At 63.6% G+C, this 21,070-nt stretch overlaps 1 protein-coding gene across 1 annotated transcript in view; it reads right to left on the reverse strand.

Moving 5' to 3' along the window:
• Nucleotides 1-15,940, reverse strand: part of MNT (MAX network transcriptional repressor) — a 41,630-nt gene extending 25,690 nt beyond the window's left edge. Inside the window, exons 1-2 of the mRNA XM_075440351.1 lie at nt 15,823-15,940; nt 1,705-2,281 (exon numbers count right to left, since the gene is read on the reverse strand). Coding sequence (XP_075296466.1) covers nt 1,705-2,281; nt 15,823-15,895 — 650 coding nt within the window. The 5' untranslated portion in view covers nt 15,896-15,940. The remainder of the gene's footprint in view (nt 1-1,704; nt 2,282-15,822) is intronic.
• Nucleotides 15,941-21,070: the final 5,130 nt, after the last annotated feature.

Consider the following 21,070-nt stretch of genomic DNA (forward strand, 5'->3'; position numbering starts at 1 on the left):
TCGCTTGATCAAAGCACAAATACACTCCTGGTTTCTGCAGCGGAGCGTTTTGCAGACAAGCTCTAACGATCACAACCTGTCTTAAAGGAATTACACTGGCATTTTACAAAGGCCATTATCTTCACAAATTCTTCTCTACACTACTTTCGCTGTTTCCTTCTGTGCGTTTTGGGATCTCCACATGCCAAAGGACACGAGGAACCCTTACTTTGTCCACTCCATCGTACATCTCTTCCTGCTCCCACAATGATACTGAAGCTACCACTCCTTGCACGGAGGCCGTCGCCAGGGAAGGGCAGTGCCAACCCACAGCCCCGGCTGCTGCTCCGCTCACAGCTGGGTCACGGCAGTTCGGCATGACAGCTCGGAGCCAACGCCGTAAGGACCCGAGGACCTGGGGGAAAGGAAGCCAGCTGCCACCTCCTGCCCTGCCGACACATTCAAAACACCGAGCTCCGTCCAGGAGTGAGCAAACGGCAAGGCCAGATTTTGGCCTGGCTGAGACGTCTCCCCGAGCAGGTCGCTCGCCCGGCAAGGACCGCGTTCTGTCTGTCTCTTCTGCCGGCACTCGCTCAGGCCGGGTGGACGGGGTGACTGGCAGGGCCCCAGCTCCGCCGGGTCCGTCTCTGCGCAGCAGCCTGCGCCGGCCTGGAGTGGGACAAGGCTGCGGCCGCCACGCTGGCATTCTGTCCAGCAGCGTCTCCTCTGACCTCCCGAGCGGATCCCCACCCTCCCTGAAACCTGGGGTGCATTTCCTTTGGGGCACTGAACTGGCAAAGCAGAGAGCGACTTTCCGCCCAGGCTCCGCGGGAGCAGCACGCCGTTCCGAACACCGCCGCAAAGAGGGATCTGCCAGCTGCAGGCGGCGGGGAGAACGGTCAGAGGGCAGGACAGCATGGCCTGGCAGGAAAGACCGAACAGATCCAGGTCATTTATCCTGCAGGAAGGAAGACTGAGGGGCCAGGGGAAACAGGTAGCAGCTTGCTGCAAAGAAGGGAACGATTTGTTCTCCCAGGTCCACAAGAAATAACGCCAGACTACGCATTAGGATACCCGTGGTCTGGAAACAACCGCCTAAGGAGAAGACAGAGTCTGCACCAGCCAAAGTCCTCAAGAACAAGTCAGACAAACACTAACCTGGAGCAACATCAGAGCCACAAGGCCCGTCCGGGGGTGCGGACAGACTGAACGGCCTCCAGTCCCTTCCCGCTGCGGGAGCTCTGAGCAAGCAGGAGGCCCTCAGCACTTACAGCCCGAAGAACAGGGAACAGCAGCCAAGGTGATCTCTGACCCGGGAAACAGAACCTCCCCGATCACATCCCAGATTTCAACAAAGTTCCTGCAAGCAACCTGCTGCTCGATTCCCTGACCAGTATAAGCAGAGATCTTTCGCCAGAGGTAATACCAGATGCCACCCAAGATCAGCCGGGCAGCACTGGGACTTGCTTCCTAACACAGTCCCGGCTTGGAAAAAAATCCTTGTACAGAATCCTACAGTGTGTAGTCAGGGAGCAAAATGAAAAACACCAAGCTAAGAAACTCTGCTATCAAAACCCCAGACAGACATCCACCAAACATCCACGGCTCTTGGTGTTTCCGATCTGGCAACTCTGCAAAAGCAGCAGCTGCTGCAGGTTGACGCAGCTTTCGGTATCGTTTCTGCCTGGTCCCGCTCAGCAGCCTCCACACACGAGGTGCACTCACCCTCCAGGCCTCTTCTTCTGCTCGTTTGGTTTCGTGTCCTCTGCCGGAGCCAGCTTCAGAGCGCCGAGCTGCGGCTGCGCTCCCGGGTGCGGCAGCGGCTGGTGAGGCTGGGGCTGGATGGGCTGCTGGACCACATGGTGCTGGGAGATGGCCAGGACCGGCGCCGCGTAGTGCTGGAGCTGCTTGGGGCTGCCCGACGGCGGGGTGGCCGCCTTCCCGTCCGGCAGCAGCGGGCCCGGCGGCCTCTGGATGACCGGCGCGACCGAGGACGCTTCCTTAGTGACACTGGGAGTGCTTACGAGGGGCTGGTGGCACTGCACCAGCGGCAGAGACAGGGTGGTCTGGGCGGCTTGCTGCGGGGGGCTGGTGACAACGGGGATGGGGATGACAGAGATGGGGGCTGCCAGGGGCAGGGGCAGCGTGGGGGCCGGGGCCGGGGGGGAGATGGGCACCAGCAGTTCGCTCCGGGGCTCCTCGGGGGGAATGGCACTGTTGGCCCGCGGCGCGCTGGCCTTGCCGGCCTTCTTCTGCTCCTGCTCCCTCTCCAGGCGGAGCTTCTCGTGCTTCTCATTCTCCTCTGAAAGAGAAACAGCGACAGCCATTAATGGCGCGTCCCTGACCTGGCCCCTGGAGCCCCATCCTGCGGCCCAGCCGCCCGCTCCTCGCCGCTTCGCCCCGGCACGGACCACCGCAGCACCACCCTGGTCCTGCCCCGCTGACGGCCCCGGCTCCTCCGCTGTCTGCAGCAACCCCGGCGTCGCCGGTGACACCACCACCGCAGCAGCGGGCGTGAAGCAGGAGACCGCCCGCCCGACCTCGTCCTCCCCACCGCAGCACCGCGCGGAGGGAACGGCCTGCGCCAGCCACCCCCGCTCCCCCAGACCCCAAGGCGGGCCTCGCTGCCGCGGGCAGCGTTACCGAGCTCAGCGACACTCACAGACCTCAGAGAGCTGCGCCAGGACCCGGCCGGGAGCCCGCGCCCGCTCCTCGGAGGGACCCGCTGTGGGTGCAGGATCAGGCCCCGCACCCCGAGCGACGCTCGCTTGTACGACACCTTCCCAGCTGGCAGGCTGCACGCTGCCCAGCACCCACACGAGGAGCAGCAACACCCGGACCGCGCTCCAGCACTGCAGCCCCAGGCTCGGGCCCGCAGCACGCGGGAAGGCACCACGTGAGATCCAGTCACCTGGAAGCAGCTCACATCCAAAGAGCACTTTTCCCACGGTTGCCCAAGACTCACATCCAAAATTTTAATTCAGCTCCTGGCAGCGCCAAGCAGGAGGGTAAGCGAGCTCAAGATCTGACCGAGTCCAGAGCGTGAGGTTGTTCAAACAGCCGCTCCGAGTCCGATCGCAGCGTTTCTCTGCCCTGAGATACTCCGAGACAACACAACCATCAACATTTCCTTCCAGGAAGCAGCAAAGCAGGGCAGGGCGGCAAAAGCCCAGCAGGATTCCCCTCACGTAAACACCACAAATCTCAGCTACCGATGGCTGCAGGCTGCTTCAACTGAACCACATTAATAAATAAAAGCCCTTTGTCTGCAATTCTTTTGCTCCACTTTGCTGCCTGGCTTGCAGCCAGAGCCAACGCGACGGCCCTGGCACGGGACGCGGCAGAAGTTCAGCCCCGGTGACCTGCTGAGTCACGGTGTGCGCTGCGGGCGCGTTCGGCCACGCCGACAGCGCGGGGCCGCAGGGGTAGCCGGTCTCCAGGCGAGGGTCCCGGGGCCGACGGCGCAGCCCCTGCGTCGCACGCACCGGACGACGTCCCCGCGCCGGGCAGAGCGCAGGGGTCAGCGGCCGCGCTGGCAGCGCGGGGTGTGACGAGGCCAGCAGAGCCTGCCCGCGCAGAGGGTCCAGGGGACCTGCGGCAACGCTTTCCAACGCACCGCGGGAGTCAGCAGTGAAGTTCCCACCACGAGTGATTTTCATTCATCGGGGAAGCGGGAGAACACAGAAGCGATGCTGCAAGCGCGCGCTGCTGGTCAGAAACACGTACACCAACGTCTCCGCGCAGCAGGCGCGGCCCTCGGCTGCTGACGCGCTGCCGACGCGGCCTTCACTGTCGCAGATCTCCAGCTCCCTTCAGCTACAGGGTTTATTTCAATGGCTTTTCTTAGCCAAAACCTGCCTGTCCCCAGGCACCACGCGGCCGCCCGACCGCGGGAGGGCCGAGGGGCCGCCAGACCCTCCCTCCGTGTCAGGCACAGACGGAAACCCCGGACGGCGACTGCTCGTCCCCGGCGCTCCCACCCGAGGGGCTGAGGCTGAACCAGCCGAGGCCGCGACGCAGCGCTGTGAGCCCCCGGGGTCGGACCCTCGCCGAGGCACGGGGGGACGAGGGTCCCCTGCCTGCCCGCAGGCTGATGCAGCGGGAGCGGAGGAGCTCAGCCGCTGGGCCGGGCCACCACGCCGACACGGCAGCAGCAGGACGCGACAGCAGATCTCGTCACAGGACACACAAATGGGGCCTGCCTCGCCGACCCTGGGGCTACAAGGATGGTGAGGGGACTGGAGCATCTCCCTTACGAGGAGAGGTTGAGGGAACTGGGCTTGTTCAGCCTGAAGAAGAGAAGGCTGCAAGGGGACCTTATAAATGCCTACAAATATCTGAAGGGTGGGTGTCAGGAGGATGGGGCCAAGCTCTTTTCAGTGGTGCCCAGTGACAGGACAAGGGGCAACGGGCACAAACTGAGGCACAGGAAGTTCCGTCTGAACATGAGGAAGAACTTCTTCCCTCTGAGGGTGACGGAGCCCTGGCCCAGGCTGCCCAGGGAGGCTGTGGAGTCTCCTTCTCTGGAGATATTCCAGCCCCGCCTGGACAAGGTCCTGTGCAGCCTGCTCTGGGTGACCCTGCTTGGGCAGGGGGTTGGACTAGATGACCCACAGAGGTCCCTTCCAACCCCTACTATCCTGTGATTCTGTGACCCGCAGACCGGTGCTGTTCAGGGCCCTGACGGCGCAGGGCTACGCGGTGCCAGGCACTCGTAACTCTGTGACCTGACGATCTGACGGGTTTAAATTTATCTCCTCCCTTCCGCCTGCCTGGGAAATGCCGCCCATGCGTAACGGCGAGCGGTGCCAGCCAAGGCAGCTGCCGCGCAGGCAGAGCCGCGCGTGCCTCGCGCGCCGGCAGCGACCGGGGCACGGCACCACCGCCCAAGCCGTACGGTGGGAGCTCGCCTCCGCGGAACGCCAACGCCCTTCGCAGCGCTCCTGCTTCCTGCCAGGGACGCTGTCAGTGCCCAGAACTCATCCACGGCGTGGGCCTTCGCAAGATCCAGCGTCTCACCTCCGCACACACCTGAAGGTCCCTCCTCAGCAGACACCGAACGTCGCTGCACCCCACGAACAGCGAGGTGTCGGCAGTTCTGTGCTGTAATGTTGTGAGCGGTCTGAAGTGTCTCTGAATCACTCTGGGAGCTCACACTGCACATCACGAACCATTACAGACCCGGAGCAGCGTGCCCGGGGTTTCACCCGCGCTGGCTCCACGGGAGTCACGACACCGAAAGGGCCCCCAGCTATTCCCCATTTCCGAGGCTGGCCCGGCAGCGCTCGGGGCGGGGGATCGCCACGCTGAGAGGAAGGGCGGGCTGGAGCCTTGGGGCTGCTTTCTGTTTCTGCAGGTCCCAGGCTCCGGATGGGAGAACCGGGACAGGGCAGAGCAGAACTGAGTCAGCAGCACTGGAGACCAGCAACGCTGAGCCCGAGCCAGGCTGAGTCACAGCCACAGCTGCCGACACCAGAGGCCACGCCAGCACGCAGCGCTGGTGCTCTGGGCGCTCAGAAACGAGCTGCAGCCCTGGGACCGCTCTAAAACTGAGACCCCTTCCTCTGAGCCCCTGAGAATCTCGGGTGACAACAGCACAACACAAGCCCAACTTCTCTCTCCCGTCTTTGCCAAAGCCACTGTCTAGTGTCCATCCGTTTACACCGCTGCTTCTCCACCGGCGCGGTGGCAGCCCCCAGCGCAGCACCCGTCCCCGACACCCTGCGGGCCCCGGGCCGTGGCCACGGGAAAGAGCCACCCGCAAGGCACCCGACGACTCCGCACCCAGACCGACTCCCCACCCAGACCGCTCGCCTGCTGCCGCTCATCCAGGCGCTGCGTTCGGGTTCCAGCCCGCTACCAAGACGTCCCCTTTGCCTTCCCAGCGACACAGACCGGGCCACTAACACTGTATTCTTAAAGAAAGCCTAAACCACGTTTTAAAAGCCCGCTGTTCAAAGGCCACGGAAATGCTTCACCATCAGCAATCAGAAGCTTGTGACTCACTCCAGCGGAGCCAGAGCTCCGCCAGCCCCCCGAGGACTGCGGTCTCCGGGTTTACAGACCCTGGCTCCCCCCGACACTCCTCTGCTGCGCTGTCCTCACCGCACCGGCACACCACGCGCTCTTCCGCCTTCTCTGCAGATGGCGTCACCATTCACTATTAACAACAAAAACACCTGAATCTCCATTTTCTCAGCCAGAGGATGACGACACATTTATGTCATAACTGCAAAAGCAAAGGAAAATCAGCCTTCACATAATCTGCCCCTCCTTAGCACCAACCAATACAGACCACGAGTGGTTTCAGCGCGACGGACTTCTCTGTGACTCTTACAAAGCGACCTCAGTATCCAAACCTGAAATAAATTAGAGAAATGACAAGATGTCTGATTAAATCTAGGGAGCAGACATGCCTTATTCCTATTTTATGGAGACAGATGGCTTACGAGCAAGTATTTCTCTTCAACAAAACCACCGCCGCTCCTGGAATGCAGAAAGGAAGGTCTGAAAGACCCTCAAGAAATCTTGTCGTTCATCTCCCAAGCCCCAAAGAAGAACTGACCATAACTAATACCTGGCAGACGCTTCTCAAAGCAACAGCTTCTCAAATCTCTACGGATAGTTTACATTGTGCTTCAGTTTGCTATTCCAGTGCTTAACCGAAACCCTGGATCGGCTCAGATAGTCATTTTAGCCACGTTTTAGTTACAACTAACTCTTAGTGGAGAGAAGAAAGAAATAAAGGGCCAGGACTTAGCAGTACTACAAAGGAAAAGAAAACAGATTAAGACTGCTAAAAAAATAAGCGCGTGGTGGAGAGCCTCAGATGCACACAGCCCCGCCGGTGCCCGCAAGCCGCCCAGGCGCAGAGCACGCTGCAGCTGCCCCCGCCGCAGCACGGCACACGGAGCTCGGCGGGCTGGGCTGACGCGAAACCCTCGCTGTGCCTTTCCGCGGGGTTCCGGACACGGCGCAGAACGGCGCTGGCTCTGCCAGGCGCAGCGGGCACCAACGGCACGCGATCCACCGCCGACTGCTCCATCGCCTGGGGAGCCCCGGCCGGGCAGGCAACCAGCAGAGCTGCTGCTGCACGACGCTGTCTCCGCGCTCTTCCATCGGGCACCGGCGTTTTTAAGAAACGGGGAGACAAAGCCATGTGTTCTGATAAGCAGCTGCTTGCGAGCTGAACAGCGTCCGTGCGGCAGCTCAGAGCAGAAAGCGGCACCGAGGACCGGCAGGACCCCACGCACCCGAGGACACGGCCGTCTCCCCTCCTCGCCGGGGGACGGCGTGGGACGCTGAAGTCTGCGGAAACACAGCCAGCGACGACGTGCTTTAAACGTAGTGGTCGGGAAAGAGCAGTAAATATGAGCTGACTTCATAAACCGTATTATAAACAAACCACGTACTCTTAACACACAACAAAAACGTTTGATGTGCCCACAGCAGAGACTCCGAGACCCCACCTCACCCACCGCTCGCGAGCAGGTCTGGGACCCTCAGCGTGCAAGCGGTCTGCAAACTCCTCTCCGTCAGACAACACGCTGCTTGTATTCGACCGAACTGAAGCAAGGACAGGTTAAAGGACTTCATGTCACACACTGAGTCATGCAGAACCGGATCTGCCGGTTCATTACCAGCCTGTTAGGTAAGCGTATTTGCTCGACACCAGCTCAGGTAACGTTCCTCCGTCCCCTGAGGAGAACAGCAGCCACCACTGCACCTTCATCCCAGGGCTGTGCCAGGGGCTGTTTCCACAGGCTGCTCACACTAGCCAGCTCTCTTCTCAAGGGAAGGAATGGAGATGTGCAGATTACCCTGCAGCATCCTATCTCCATACCTGAAAACGAAAAGGGGGTAAGAATCCGAGGGCATCTGCCCATCAAAGCACAATACTCGTGCGCAGGAGTCGGGGAAGCTTTCCTCCATCACCCGAACTGCCTGCACCAGCGCAGTCATCCCCGCCATCGCTGAATTCACAGCCATTGCCCTCGGTCATAGAGCAAGGCTCTTCCCACAGTCAAGGTCTAACTCAGTGTCAGCGTGCCGGTACCCCGAGAGCAAGAGCAGGGTCTGGGAGCAGACCCCATCCTCCTCCAGCACATGACAGCATCACGGCCATTCTGCCCACCTTCACAGCGCAGACCCTGAACCTGCAGCATCACCTGCCGATGGTCCAGGCACACACTAAATGTGGGCTCCCCACCAAAAACACTTGGTATGGTCTCTGTTCGCTCGGCTTACTGCAAACGGGCAAGAGCTCAGTCGACACCACAGCTACAACTACAGCACGTCGTCTCCAGTGAGATCCCACCGCTTGGCCGCTGCAGTCCTTATCAGAGAGAACAAAGCTCATCAAAACCAGAGTGACAGACTTGTCTGAATGCCTCAAGCTGCCAGCTGGCAGCAGGAGGTTTTCCACAGGGAGATACCTGCTCTGCCCAGCCACCTGACAGCACCCAGCTCACCAACTGATCCACTGAGGTGCTGCCGAGCCCTCTCCAGCCTTCTCTTGTGGTGATGCAACCGCACTGATGCGAGGGGTTGACGGAACCAGGGAATATTTTGTGCTGCGGTGGGAAAACCTGGTGTCTTTTGAGCTGCACAAACACTCAGAGATTGGTCTGGAGACTTCACGAGCAAGGATGGACTTCTGTGTGGGTATACGAAGGACACAGGGTCAAGAAAGTGACCAAAACTCCACACAGTGGCCGCCTCATTCAGACGGTCCTGTTCGTACCCAGCGATTTGGGAAAGGCAGGAGAGCACGCTACAGAGGGACAAGGAGTTTGATCCCCTTCCCATCCCACCCTTTCTGCTCTGCTCCTGGGCAGAACCAGCTCCCGAGCACCAACCCACCTCGCCGAGGTCACTCCGGACAGCCTCGCCCTGTCCCTTGCCTCCCTGCATAGAGGAGCACAGCCACGCTGCCCAGGGACACTCTGCATCCCACCCCCCGCAGCGCATCGGTACGGCACCGTGCGTGCTACGCACCAGACGTAAGACACGTGCTAACGCGTGGCACATCCACCCCCTTCCGCGGGGCTGCCACCCCCAGACACACACCACGCTCCCACACACAACCCCCGCACACAAACAGAGGAAACAAGAGGGCTACAAGGATGGTGAGGGGACTGGAGCATCTCCACTACGAGGAGAGGTTGAGGGAACTGGCCTTGTTCAGCCTGAAGAAGAGAAGGCTGCGAGGGGACCTTATAAATGCCTACAAATATCTGCAGGGTGGGTGTCAGGAGGATGGGGCCAAGCTCTTTTCAGTGGTGCCCAGTGACAGGACAAGGGGCAACGGGCACAAACTGAGGCACAGGAAGTTCCGTCTGAACATGAGGAAGAACTTCTTCCCTCTGAGGGTGACGGAGCCCTGGCCCAGGCTGCCCAGGGAGGCTGTGGAGTCTCCTTCTCTGGAGATATTCCAGCCCCGCCTGGACAAGGTCCTGTGCAGCCTGCTCTGGGTGACCCTGCTTGGGCAGGGGGGTTGGACTGGGGGACCCACAGAGGGCCCTGCCAACCCCTACTATTCTGTGATTCTGTGATTCTGTGAAACAGCTTCATCAGATGCTGCTGCCAAACAGATCAGAGGCCGCTGCCAAACAGATCAGAGGCCAAACTACGGCCAGGGAAAGCCCAAGGGCTCTTTAGCCAGGGAGCAGAGCGAACCGTGCCACCCGCAGCGAGGCAGCCCCGATTCCAGCACGAAACACTCCCTACACATCCCCATCGCAGCCTCCACCACGCACCGCGGCGAGCTGCCCGGCCAGGAGACGCTGGGACGCTGCCGGGAGTCCGGGGCTTTCCACGCTCCAGGCTGCGCACCCAGCCGGACGGGAGCCTGCGAAGGCCCCGAAAGCCCGGCCGCGCTTCTCGCCTTGGCAGGGCCCAGCTCCAGGGAGGGCACTGCAAGCCCCCGCACCTCAGCTCTTCCGCCGGCGACCTTTCACGAGCGCTGCAAAACCCAGCCAGGGACTGCGCAACGCCGTGATGCCCCTTGGCGGAACGCACAGCTTACCCGCCAGCGGCACGGAGCGTTGCTTTTCTTGGCAAACCTTGTCTGCCACATTTTCTATTTGCACTACCGTCCCCTTTCTGAGCACACCCTGTGTGAGCAGAGAAGACAGAAGGAGGTGAAAATGGGAAATGAGGGGCAACTTCTGTGCCGCTTCACCTCCTCCCTGGGGCTGCAGCTGCAGGCGTGGCTCCGCGCTGCACCGGGGCTCGCAGACCAGCGCGTGGGGCGGGCAGCCCGCGCGCTCCCCGGCACTACCCACCCCAAACACCTGAGAAGCAACAAGCTAAAAACAGACAAACCCATCACATTTTGTGTATGATTACACCGTGGGACCCACTGCCCCCAGATTCCACTGAGGATCAGAGCTCTTGTCAATTAAAAAGAAAAAAGAAGTTTTTATGTTCCTACAGCTTTGTCAGGTTTCGGGCAGTTCAGCATTTGATACACAAATTCAGCGGACGTGCCCCACCGTACAGAAAAAGGCATCGGCGGGGGCAGGCGGAGCGGATCCCCACCCTCCCGCCCTGCCGCTGACCCACGCCGCCGCGCGGCTCCGCGGACGACGAGACGCTGCTCCAGCGCAGCCCGAGCGGCGAGCTGTGCGGCCGGCACCGGGCTGCGCCGGGCTCCTCTGCCGCCCGCGCCCCGTTCGCACCCCCCAGCAAGGGAGAAAAAGGGACAAAGTGAAAGGAAAAGGTGAGAGCAGCGCTAGTCTGGGAGGAAGGAGGTGGGTCAGGATTACGTGAGGCAGTCGCTTTCCAGAACCCAGCCTGCCGTCAGCTTATTCTGCGGTTTCGACTCCAGAAAGCCAGGCCTGTGCGGGCGTCCGGCGGGGCCATTCCCACCCGCCGCCGTGGCACTCGCGTCACCCGTGCTGCAGCGTGGCTCTCGTGCACCTGGAAGCCTTCAAAACCAGATGAACACCGCACCACGGGTCACAGAATCACAGAATCACAGAATAGTAGGGGTTGGAAGGGACCTCTGGGGGTCATCTAGTCCAACCCTCAAAGAGGTCACAAGGCGCTTCAGCTTCTCCTGGAAGACACCCAGGCGGACGTGCTGCCCGCGGCGACTGAGGACACGGCCCTGTGCACACAGAGGTGCTCAGGCCCTGCCCGCAGCCCAGGCCACCCAGACACAGCAGCTCAGGGCTGAGAGCCCCCGGGGTTTCTGCAGACGCGGCCCAGCGTCCTGCTGATGAGACCTGAGCAGGACCACAGCGAGCACCGCGCCACGCTGCTGCCCAGCACGGGTGCCGGGCGCGAGCTGGCCCTCTTCCCCAGCCCTCGGCCGCAGCCGGGCGCACCACGCCGAAGGAGAGCCTCCTGGCCAGCACACACCTCGCTGGCCATCCCACGCCATTCAGACACGTGCCAAAGCAGCAGCTAGAGGAGATGGGACAAGGCCAGAACCAGGCTTACTGTTCGGTCACCACCCCTGCCAGCAACGTTCGAAAAACCGACAGGCTACGAACATCGCTGAGCAGCGCCAGGCAACGCGGAGAGCGCAAGCTGCGCGGGTCGTGGACGAGTGTCTATGGGAAAAACCCCAAGCAAGCCAGTATCACTTGCAGTTATAAATAAATTTGTTTTCTTAGATCATGAAACATTCTTGTGTTAACCTAAATTCAGAGAAATCAGCCACCCCCAAATTCAAGTCAGAAGTCTCTGGAGTTTGCAAACACCAGACAGAAACAGGACCTCCATCTGCGGGCTTGTGAGTGTGCAAACACACGCGCTTCTGGGCACTACTTCACAGCAACAGGGTCAGCAGCAGCGACACTCGCACGCGTGAAAGCGCTGGCCCAGGCTGCCCAGGGAGGCTGTGGAGTCTCCTTCTCTGGAGATATTCCAGACCCGCCTGGACGCGGTGCTGTGCAGCCTGCTCTGGGTGACCCTGCTTGGGCAGGGGGTTGGGCTGGGGGACCCACAGAGGGCCCTGCCAGACCCCACCATGCCGGGATTCTGTGATTCTGTGAGACGAGAGCGCTCCAGCACCCTGACTCCCAAACCAAGGAGAAACGCTGCAGCGTGTGGCCAGCACGGCGTACGTCCGGAGCGTGTCCGTTACGGTCTGCATTCCCATGGCGCCAACACGACAAGAAGCAACACTGAACACCAGCTACCCACCCCGCCTCCCCCAAATCTGTTGGTTTTTCCCTCCACAGATGAATGAGATCCAAATAACGTCATTACCAGCACCACAATTTGCACAGCGTCTGTCGTCACGAAGGAGAGCGGCTCCGCTGAGCGTGCACACAGGAGGGCGGCCGCCGAGCCAAACCACCGAGGTTTCACTTTCGTTCCGTCGCTCTCCGCATCCACACGAGCCCGTCACACGCGTTTGCCAGCAACGATCCCCGAGTGACGCCAGCCCCGCGCAGAGCGTGCGGCAAACCCCGGCAGGATCAAACGGGACGGGCAAAGAGCTCACAAGCAAAGGAGCCTCCCCGAACCACCACAACAAATCGCAGCAATGATTACGCTGTGGAAGTCTCATCAAGAGTGAGGATTCTACAGATGTAAAAATCCGCAGACGTGCCCGGGCAGCGGTGTAATTAATTAGCACACATTTCCCTCTAACTTGATCTGTTACCTGCATTCCCGCCGCCCCAGGTTCACTGGGGAGACACCAACCAACCTCCCGTGCCGTGCCCTTCAGACCCCAGCACGTGTTTAGCAAAGTCCGAGCTCAGCTCTGGTAACGACCGGCACGACCACGGGCCCCGCAGCACCGAAGCCCCTTCCGCCCCGAGGTCCCACTCCCAACCGCGCCACGCTGCCGCACGCTGCCGCGCTCTTCCTCTCACGGGGACGTCTCAAGCTGATGGATCTAGACTCTGCTTCTTTCAGCAGTTAGAAACGATCTTCTCTGAAATATTAATACATGTAATATGGAATATTCAACGGGATTTTGGGTAAACACCTTGTGAAGGCTGCGGGAGCCCTCCCGTAGGCAGTGCCGGCCACCTGGGGACGCAGGCAGGGGCAGCGCCGGGCAGGGCTCCACGGGCAGAGCCACCCAGGCTGTGCCGTGGTGGGTGGCAGGGCTTCACCCCAGCAGTGCCGCTGGCAGCTCCCCACCGCAACAAGCGGCCCTGGCGGCACAGAACAAGACTTGCTCTGGCTATAAATTCGCGAAGCCTACACGGTCAGGGGCTCCACGAGCGAAGAGGGTGAAGGAGCAGGGAAAGCCACGTGTGTGTGTGGGCCGGAAAACGAGTCAGACCTGAGCAAAGGCACCGGGCACGGCCGGGGCAGCGGGACGGGAGGGTCTGCGGCGCTCGTGTCAGGTCTGAGAGTGCCCGGCCGCCGCGGGTGCGCTCCTGGGAGCCAGCGCCCGACGGACACAGCAGGACCGGACTCCAACGCCAAGCGCTGCTGCACCTGCAGAGCCGCGAGACGCGGCGCGCGCGGCACGAGGCAGCGCGGGGTGCGGGGTCAGCAGCACCCCGCCTGCGTCACCCGCCTTCTCCCGGGGTCTGGAAGGAGAGGGGGGATGCTGGGGCAGGGGCTGATCTCACAGCTCTGCAGACACCGCTCTGCTCCCTGCAGGACGCGATTTCGTCTCCGGTCAGTCCAGGGAGCTCTGCCAGCAGCTGCACCCTGCGCTACCCCCCAAAGCCTGGCATTATTCAAGCTGCCCCCCAGTAGCGAAGTACGAAGCAACGACAAAAGCTGCTGGTCCGACCTCCTGGCGCGGCCAAGGAGAACGTGAAGATGGAGCCTGCTCTCAGGGAGCCCCTCCGCACCTCCCCTCTCCAGAAAGCTCTCCCTCAGCCAGGGACAGGGCCCCACCACCTCCGTCCCGTCCCGCCCCGCAGGGAAGCAGCCATGGTGCTTGAGGAAGAATTTCTTGAGGAAGAACTTCTTCCCTCTGAGGGTGATGGAGCCCTGGCCCAGGCTGCCCAGGGAGGCTGTGGAGTCTCCTTCTCTGGAGATATTCCAGCCCCGCCTGGACATGGTGCTGTGCAGCCTGCTCTGGGTGACCCTGCTTGGGCAGGGGGTTGGGCTGGGTGACCCACAGAGGGCCCTGCCCACCCCGCCATGCTGGGATTCTGCTCCCTGGGCAGGCGGAGCGAGCGGCTGTGCCTCGCACACCGCGCCTTCGCGTGCAGGACGCTCCGCGGCGCCGGGCACCGCTGCCAAGGGGAGCAGCCGCACCGAAACCTCTCCGCTCCCGAAGCCGCCCCGCTCTCCTCTCTCCTCACCCTGCTCGGATTTTCCTTCTGCCAGTTTTCCTCCCCGTACAGGCAGGGTGAGGAACGTACGGCCGAACGGAAGACTTTGTCCTCCTTCGTTCCCAAGTTTGAGAAAGCGACAGCCGGAGCGCTGCAGGCGTTCTCCCGCCTGGCCGGCGGGACGGCGCGGAGCCCGGCCGCGCAGACCCAACGGAGCGGCCGCAGCCCGCGGAGACTCCCGCCCCGCTGCACCCCGCAGCGCTCCGCCAGCCTGCGCCCAGCAGCCTCACCGCAGTGTTATTGCAGGTTTTCTAACGCTGTTCCCACCCTGGATTGACTCCCAGGGCAGACCGGACCCCCGGAGCTCCGCGGCGGGACCGTGGGTGCAAGGCAGGCCGCGAGGCTGCCCTGAACGCGCGCTGGACGGGGCAGGAGAGGCCGCGGGCGGCGAGGGAAGGAAGCCAACCCGGCCGGCTGCGCTGCCCGCGCCCCGGCAGCCTTCCCAGCTCCCTCTCTGCTCGTGCTCTCCCGGGGCACCTTCCTGCCGCCCAAAGTCCACGCGACGGGCTCCTCCCGCCACGCCACGCATCCTCCTGGCGCTCGCGGCCGTCCCGCTGCCGCCACGCACGCCCCGACACCACAGCTCCGGCCGCCGGCTCGGCCCTGACGCCTCCATCGCCGCTGCCGAGCGCGGAGCTCCCGGGGCCCAGCGCGGAGCTCGCTCCCGGGGCCCAGCACGCAGCTCCCAGGGCCCAGCGCGCAGCTCCCGGGGCCGCTCGCCGAGGCGGGGCCTGCCCGGGGCCGGCCGGGCTGCGTGGCAGCATCCCCGCACGCCCTCGCCGGCCGCTCCCTGCGACCAGGAAGCCCCTCCCGGTCCCGTTTTCGGGGGGCACTGCCCTGCCCGCGCCCCCCCCCGGAAACCACCCCCGCCGTGGGGTGCCCAGCCCGGTGCGGGCCCTCGGCGCTGCCCCCGCGGACACCCGCCCGCTGGCAGCCCGGTGTCCCGGCGCGGGGCCGCGGGTGCCAGGGCCCCTCCCGCAGCAACAGACACAGCGACCGCCCCCTCCCGCTCCCCGCCTGCGGGCGCCGGCCCCGCCCCCCCGCAGCCCCCCGCCCCGTGACTCAGCACCGCACCGCGGCACGCGCCGCCCCCGCCCCCCGCACGCGCCGCCGCGCCGAGCGAGCCCGCAGCAGGGCCCGGGGCGCGGGGCCGGGGCGGGCGGGGCCGCGCGGGGCCGCACCGGGGCTCCCCGCGGGGCGAGCGGGGCGGGGCGGCGCGCACGTGGTGGCGGGCGGCGCCTGGCGCGTCACGCGGCGCGGCCCCGCCCCGCCCGCGGCACGGGGACACGCAGCGCGCCCGCGGGCGGGGCGGGGGCGGCCCACGCGCCCCCCCTCCTCCCCCCTCCCCCGGGGACCGGAGCGTCCCGGCGGCCGCCCCCCCCGTGGGGAACCCGCGCCGCGCCCCCCCTCCCCTGCCCGCCCCCCCCGGCCCTGTCAGCTCCCCGCGCCGCGGCAGCGGCCCGCTCCCCCCCCCCCCCCCGCCGCGCCCCGCACCGGCAGCGCCGCGCCCGCGCCCCCCGCCCCCCCCCGGCCCCGCGCGCTGTCAGGCGGCGGCCCCGCGCGGCCGGCCCCTCACCACGTGCGCTCTGCTGCTGCTGCGCCTGCCACTCCAGGAACCGCGCCGCCTCCAGCAGCGTCTCGATGCTCATGGCGGGGCCCCGGCCGCCGCCGCCGCCGCCTCCCCGGTCGCGCGGGCCCGGCCGCAGGCGCCGCGCCGCCCCGCGGCTCGCCCCGACGGCAGCAGCGCTGGCGACAAGATGGCGGGCGGCAACAGAAACACAACAGGCGGGCGCTGGCGCGGCCCCGCTACTACGCGGCGGGCGGCGGCAAGACCCGGCGCGGAGTCATGGGCGCCGCCCGGACGGGACGGGGCGGGACGGGGCGGGGGGCGGCGGGCGGCCCTGCCCGGCGCCGCGGGGGGGGGGCGGCCCGGCGGCCCCGCCGGCCTCGCGGGGCGGCGGCGCGGGGCGGCTGGCCCCGGGGCGGGCGGCGGGGGCGGGGTGGGCGGGTCCGGGCCGGCGGCGCGGCGATCCGGCCGCCGGGTTTTGCGGGCGACCCTCCCCCCGCAGTGCGCTCGCGGCCCATTACAATATGTCAGCGCGGCGCGGGCCAATGGGCGCGGAGGACAACAAGGCATGGAGCCCCTCCACATGGGCGCCCCGCGCCGCCGCCGCGCGCCTTAAAGGGGCCGCGCCGCGCCCCGCCCCGCCCGCCGCCGCGCGCCGCTCCCGGGCCCGGTGGCGCGCGCTCACCGCAGCCCCGCCCGCCCCCCCCCGCCCGCTCCCGGGCCGCGCCGCGGGGCCCCGCGCCTCACCGGCATCCGCGGCTGCGCGTGCGTTCCCGCGGGGCCGTGGGCCCGGCGTGGGGGCTGCTCCGCGGGTGGCCCCCCCGCGCCTGCCGCCGGGCGCGCGGAGACGGGCTCGAGCGCGCGGGGTGAGGCCCTCCCGCGCTCTGCCCCCCCCCGAGCGGCTCCGCGGGCCCGCGCGCGTCCCTGCCCCGCAGCGCGGCCCGGGGCGGGGGGGGGCGGGGGGTCCCGCGTGGGCGCGCGCCGCGGTCAGGCCCGCTTGGCAGTGGCTGACCAAAATAAATTAAAGTTTTAATTAATCGCCCAGGGTGGAAGCCCCGCGCGGAGCGGCCGCCCAGGCAGCCCGTCCTGCGGGGCCGGGAGAGGCGCTGCGGGAGGGGGCAGGGGGCCGGGCGCCGCGCTGCCCCCGGGGGAGTGGGGGTGAAGAGCGAAGGGATTTGCAGAGCAGAACCCGCGCTGAGGAGTGAAGGGGCCGAACCCCCAGCCCAGCGTTCCCGGCCGTCCCGGTTCGGGGAGCCCGCGGCCGGCTCCCAGCGCTGCCCTGGTTGCCCCACGTGCCCCGCGGCCCCGCTCACTGCAGACCCCCGCCGTCGTCCCCTCCTGGGCCGTGCTGCCAGCCGGTCCCCGGGCTGTCGGCGCACCCCACGGCACGCAGGGCAGCGAACCGCCGTCGTCGGGACCCGGCGCGAGGACCTCGCCGGAGCCGTCCGGCGGGTGCAGCCAGCGGAGGGACGCGCTTCGTTTTTCGAGGAACTTTTCAGCTGCTTTTCAACCACCGTCGTCTTCCCGCAGACGGCCCCGAGCCACTCCTCACCACCTCTGCAGCAAAGCACAGAGCCGTGGCCCGTCGCGCCCCTCGCCCAGCCCTGGCGCGCAGCGCGGGCGGCCCGGCCGTGGCGGAGCTCGGCAGCAGCCCCGCTCACGAGCCGGGCGGTCGCTGATACGGGCCCGTCACGCAGCGCGCATATCCTAAAGGCGCTCCGTGAAAGCTGCGCCATGGCAAACTTCATCTGACGTTCCCTGAGTCCTTCCTGCGTGACCCGGGCGTGCTGCGGGACGTTCCGTGTGCGTGGTGCGTGTCTGTAGGCGCTACACCCAAAGCCGGGGTTTGTCTGTGGAGAGCAGAGGCGCCTGGGAGCGAACGGCTCCTGGCAGACCGCGCTGAGCACCCGCAGAGCTCCGGGCACCGCAGCCACAACCCGTGTGATTTTTGCGAGTGTCAGACGGGGAGCGGTCAATGCGGCGCTGCGGGAGCAGCGCATTCAGACGGCCGGTGTATCGCGTTTGCGTGGCATGGTTTTGGTAGCGGGGGGCTACAGGGGTGGCTTCGGTGAGAGGCTGCCAGAAGCTTCCCCCGCGTCCCACAGAGCCAGTGCCAGCCAAGACGCACCCTGTTTTCTGCCCTGTGTCCTCTCTCCTGTCCCGCTGCGAGGGCAGCGGCGGAGCGGCTGGGTGGGCACCTGGCCTCCAGCCAGGCTGAACCACGGCAAGAAGAGAGCGACACCGAGAAGGTGACTGCGCCTGGCGGGCTGAGGGGAGCAAGGGATGAACTCCGCAGCGGGGACGAGCTGTTGGCGCAGCCGAAGGCGATGATGCGGGCTGCGGTTCTGTAGACCAGGTCGATGCGTGTGGGCGCAGGAGACCACAGACCCTTTCTCCAGCCGCCTCTCCCTCGCCTTTCCCACCACGCGTCACCCTGCAGACCGCCGGGTGGACGGTGCTCTGCTGGGTGGCCTCAGTGCTGAGGAGGAACTGCCGTTCTGCGAGCAACCCTGCTACAAACGACACCTCAACCACAGACCTCGTGCCCTCGCAGAGAGCCGCGGGGCCTGCGTGCGGCTTCACAGCACAGCTCAGGGACCCGCAGCGCGACAAACCCTTGGCTTCTGGCAGGTGAGAGAAAAAACCAAGACAACAAAAATGAGCCATTAGAGGAACTTGCTGGCCGTACAGCCGGCAGCGCTCTGAAGGAGCAGACTTGTCAGAACGCAGCTTTTCAAAGGAACATTTTCGGATCCGTTTGGATAGCTCAGTTCGGGGCTGGGTTAACTGCTGCAGTTGGAGGCAAAACTTCCCTTCTGCCTGTCTGGTAACATCTTTTGCAACACTTTAATCTCCAAGGAGAGCTGTTTGTTCTTGAAACCTTGACTCTGTGGACTCGGGACTGCTAAGCTAGCTCCTGACTTTGGCAGCTGAAGCTATAAATCAGTGCCATTAAGCATTCATATCGGAGCGATGTTTCCTGATTAAACTCATTTATTGCGAGTTTTTGGACCCAACCGATGCAGCAGCTTGGGAACGCATCCCAAACCCATCAGCTGTGTATTCATCTGCCTCTGGAGCATTACACCAAGAACGGTTTTCGCTGAATCATTTGACCTGTTACTAGGGACAGCAACAAACCCGAACACTTAAATTATTTGGACAGACTTCATGAACACGTAGGGAGAGTATTTAAAACTTTGCGTATGTGCTAAAAGCACAAAGAGGTCCAATTTCTTCCCCGTTACGCCCCACGCTTGTGAAGAGCAGACGCTGGGCTGCCTGTGCAACCCAGCCGAGCACAAAGCGGCTTTGGGGCTGAGGGCACCGAGGAGCAGAGTGGCTCGGTCTGCAGGCAGAGCCGCCCTTCCCTCCGGCCGCCCGGCCTCTGGGCTCTGCTCCCTCGCCTGGGCAGCTCCGAGGACAGCCCTCGGGCAGGGACCCTGGCAGGCTGGGACACCCTTCCTGCGGAGCTGTTCAGGGCACCCCGGAGCCACCAACGGCCAGACCTTCCCCACGGGACGGGAGGGCTTCGGTCCCCCTCTGCGGTCCTGGACCGTTCGGTCAAAGCCTTGGACTCATGTTTGCTTCGTCCTCAGCCGGGGAAGGACAGGCTCTGGGGAGAGCTTAGAGCAGCTGCCAGTGCCTGGAGGGGCTGCGAGAGAGCTGGAGAGGGGCTGGGACAAGGGCAGGGGGTGACGGGACAAGGGGGGATGGCTTTGGACTGAGAGGAGTTTTAGATCAGATATAAGAAAGAAATTCTCTACTCTGAGGGCGGTGAGACCCTGGCCCAGGCTGCCCAGAGGAGCTGTGGCTGCCCCCTCCCTGGCAGCGCTCAAGGCCTGGACGGGGCTGGGAGCACCCTGGGCTGGGGGAAGGGGGCCCTGCCCATGGCGGGGGGGTGAAGTGAGGTGGTCTTTAAGGTCCCTTCCAACCCAAACCACTCTGTGATTCTGTGGTCTTCTCCAAAGATTAGATGTGACGTATGAGAATGTAAAGCTTGTGTTTCCTTTACAAGCACACATCGGTTCAGAGGCGTCTCTTTTTACCTGTTTTGAGGGAATGCTGAGGGCATTTTAACTTCTTAGCTGTTTATTATTTCCTGTTTAGTCCATCCTTTAGATAATATCAGATGATATTCAGATGGTACAGATATTAATCTCCACTATATTCTGGCTGCAGTAAGTTTAAAATCAATGGAGCTGAGCGTGAATGAAATTGCTCCCATAACGAGCGGTGAGTTTGGATAATATCTTAAACATGATGCTGGGTTGTGAAAAAACATTTAAGCATTTTGAAAAGCACAACAAATGCAAAGTCTTACTGTGCTCAGTAAAATGCATTTCTTTAATTTCAGGGTTATCGATGGTATTATATAAAGCTTGAATGGGTTTAGATTTATTTAGATACAATTATGGTCATGATTTTCATATACTGATAGCGCAGGGAAAACAAGCAGTGGTTACAGGTCTCGTTATCTTTCCTCATATCCACCCTTTCCCCCCTAGAAAGGCAAGATTTTGAAGGAGATGAAAAATTGTCATTTTGAGGATGACGTGATCTTAAAAGGCCACCTGAATACAAAATGCCACAAGGATCACCTGAAATCCTAAACATCGCATTCCGTAGCAGGGATCTGATGGATGCTTAAAAATCACTTCAGCTGTGCAGGTTTGGAAGAATAACTGCAACACTGCTGAAGACTCGACACTCTCCTTCCTGTTGCTCTGCTGATTTCCTTTCCGCCTGCGCAGCACGCGGCCTCCCCCCGCACAGAGCCACCCGCAGAATTTGTGCGCGGCGGGGCGCTCAGTAAGTTTGGTTTGCTGGCACTGTCCGCACTCCGACTTTCCCCCCAGTTCAGCGACCGCTCACACTCGTGTCCTGGCGGGAGGTGCCTGGGGCTGGGCTGGTTCTAGGCCGGCGAGGAGCCGCTCCTGGGCGTTTGCGCTGCCGTCAAACCCCGTGCCACCACCCCGGCGAAGCCCACGGCCGGCGCGCTGCAGCTGGGGAGCAGCCCGGCCCCCCCTTGCCCGACACCCGCACCCCGACCCTGGCTGCTCCGCTGCCGGCAGGGACGGTCCCAGCGCAGCAGGGTCCGGTGTGCACGCGTCTGCTACTGGTTTTCCTATTTTTTTCTCATCAGGAAGGACCTTGATGGACTATTGCTTCCTAGTTGTGCCGGTTGGTAGAAGAAATCACACCCAAACAGGAGCTTTTTGCTACAAAGGCAAACAGCTACATCCCAGCCAAAGTT

Source organism: Opisthocomus hoazin, chromosome 20 (assembly GCF_030867145.1).
Source record: "Opisthocomus hoazin isolate bOpiHoa1 chromosome 20, bOpiHoa1.hap1, whole genome shotgun sequence".
NCBI classification, from domain to species: Eukaryota; Metazoa; Chordata; class Aves; order Opisthocomiformes; family Opisthocomidae; genus Opisthocomus; species Opisthocomus hoazin.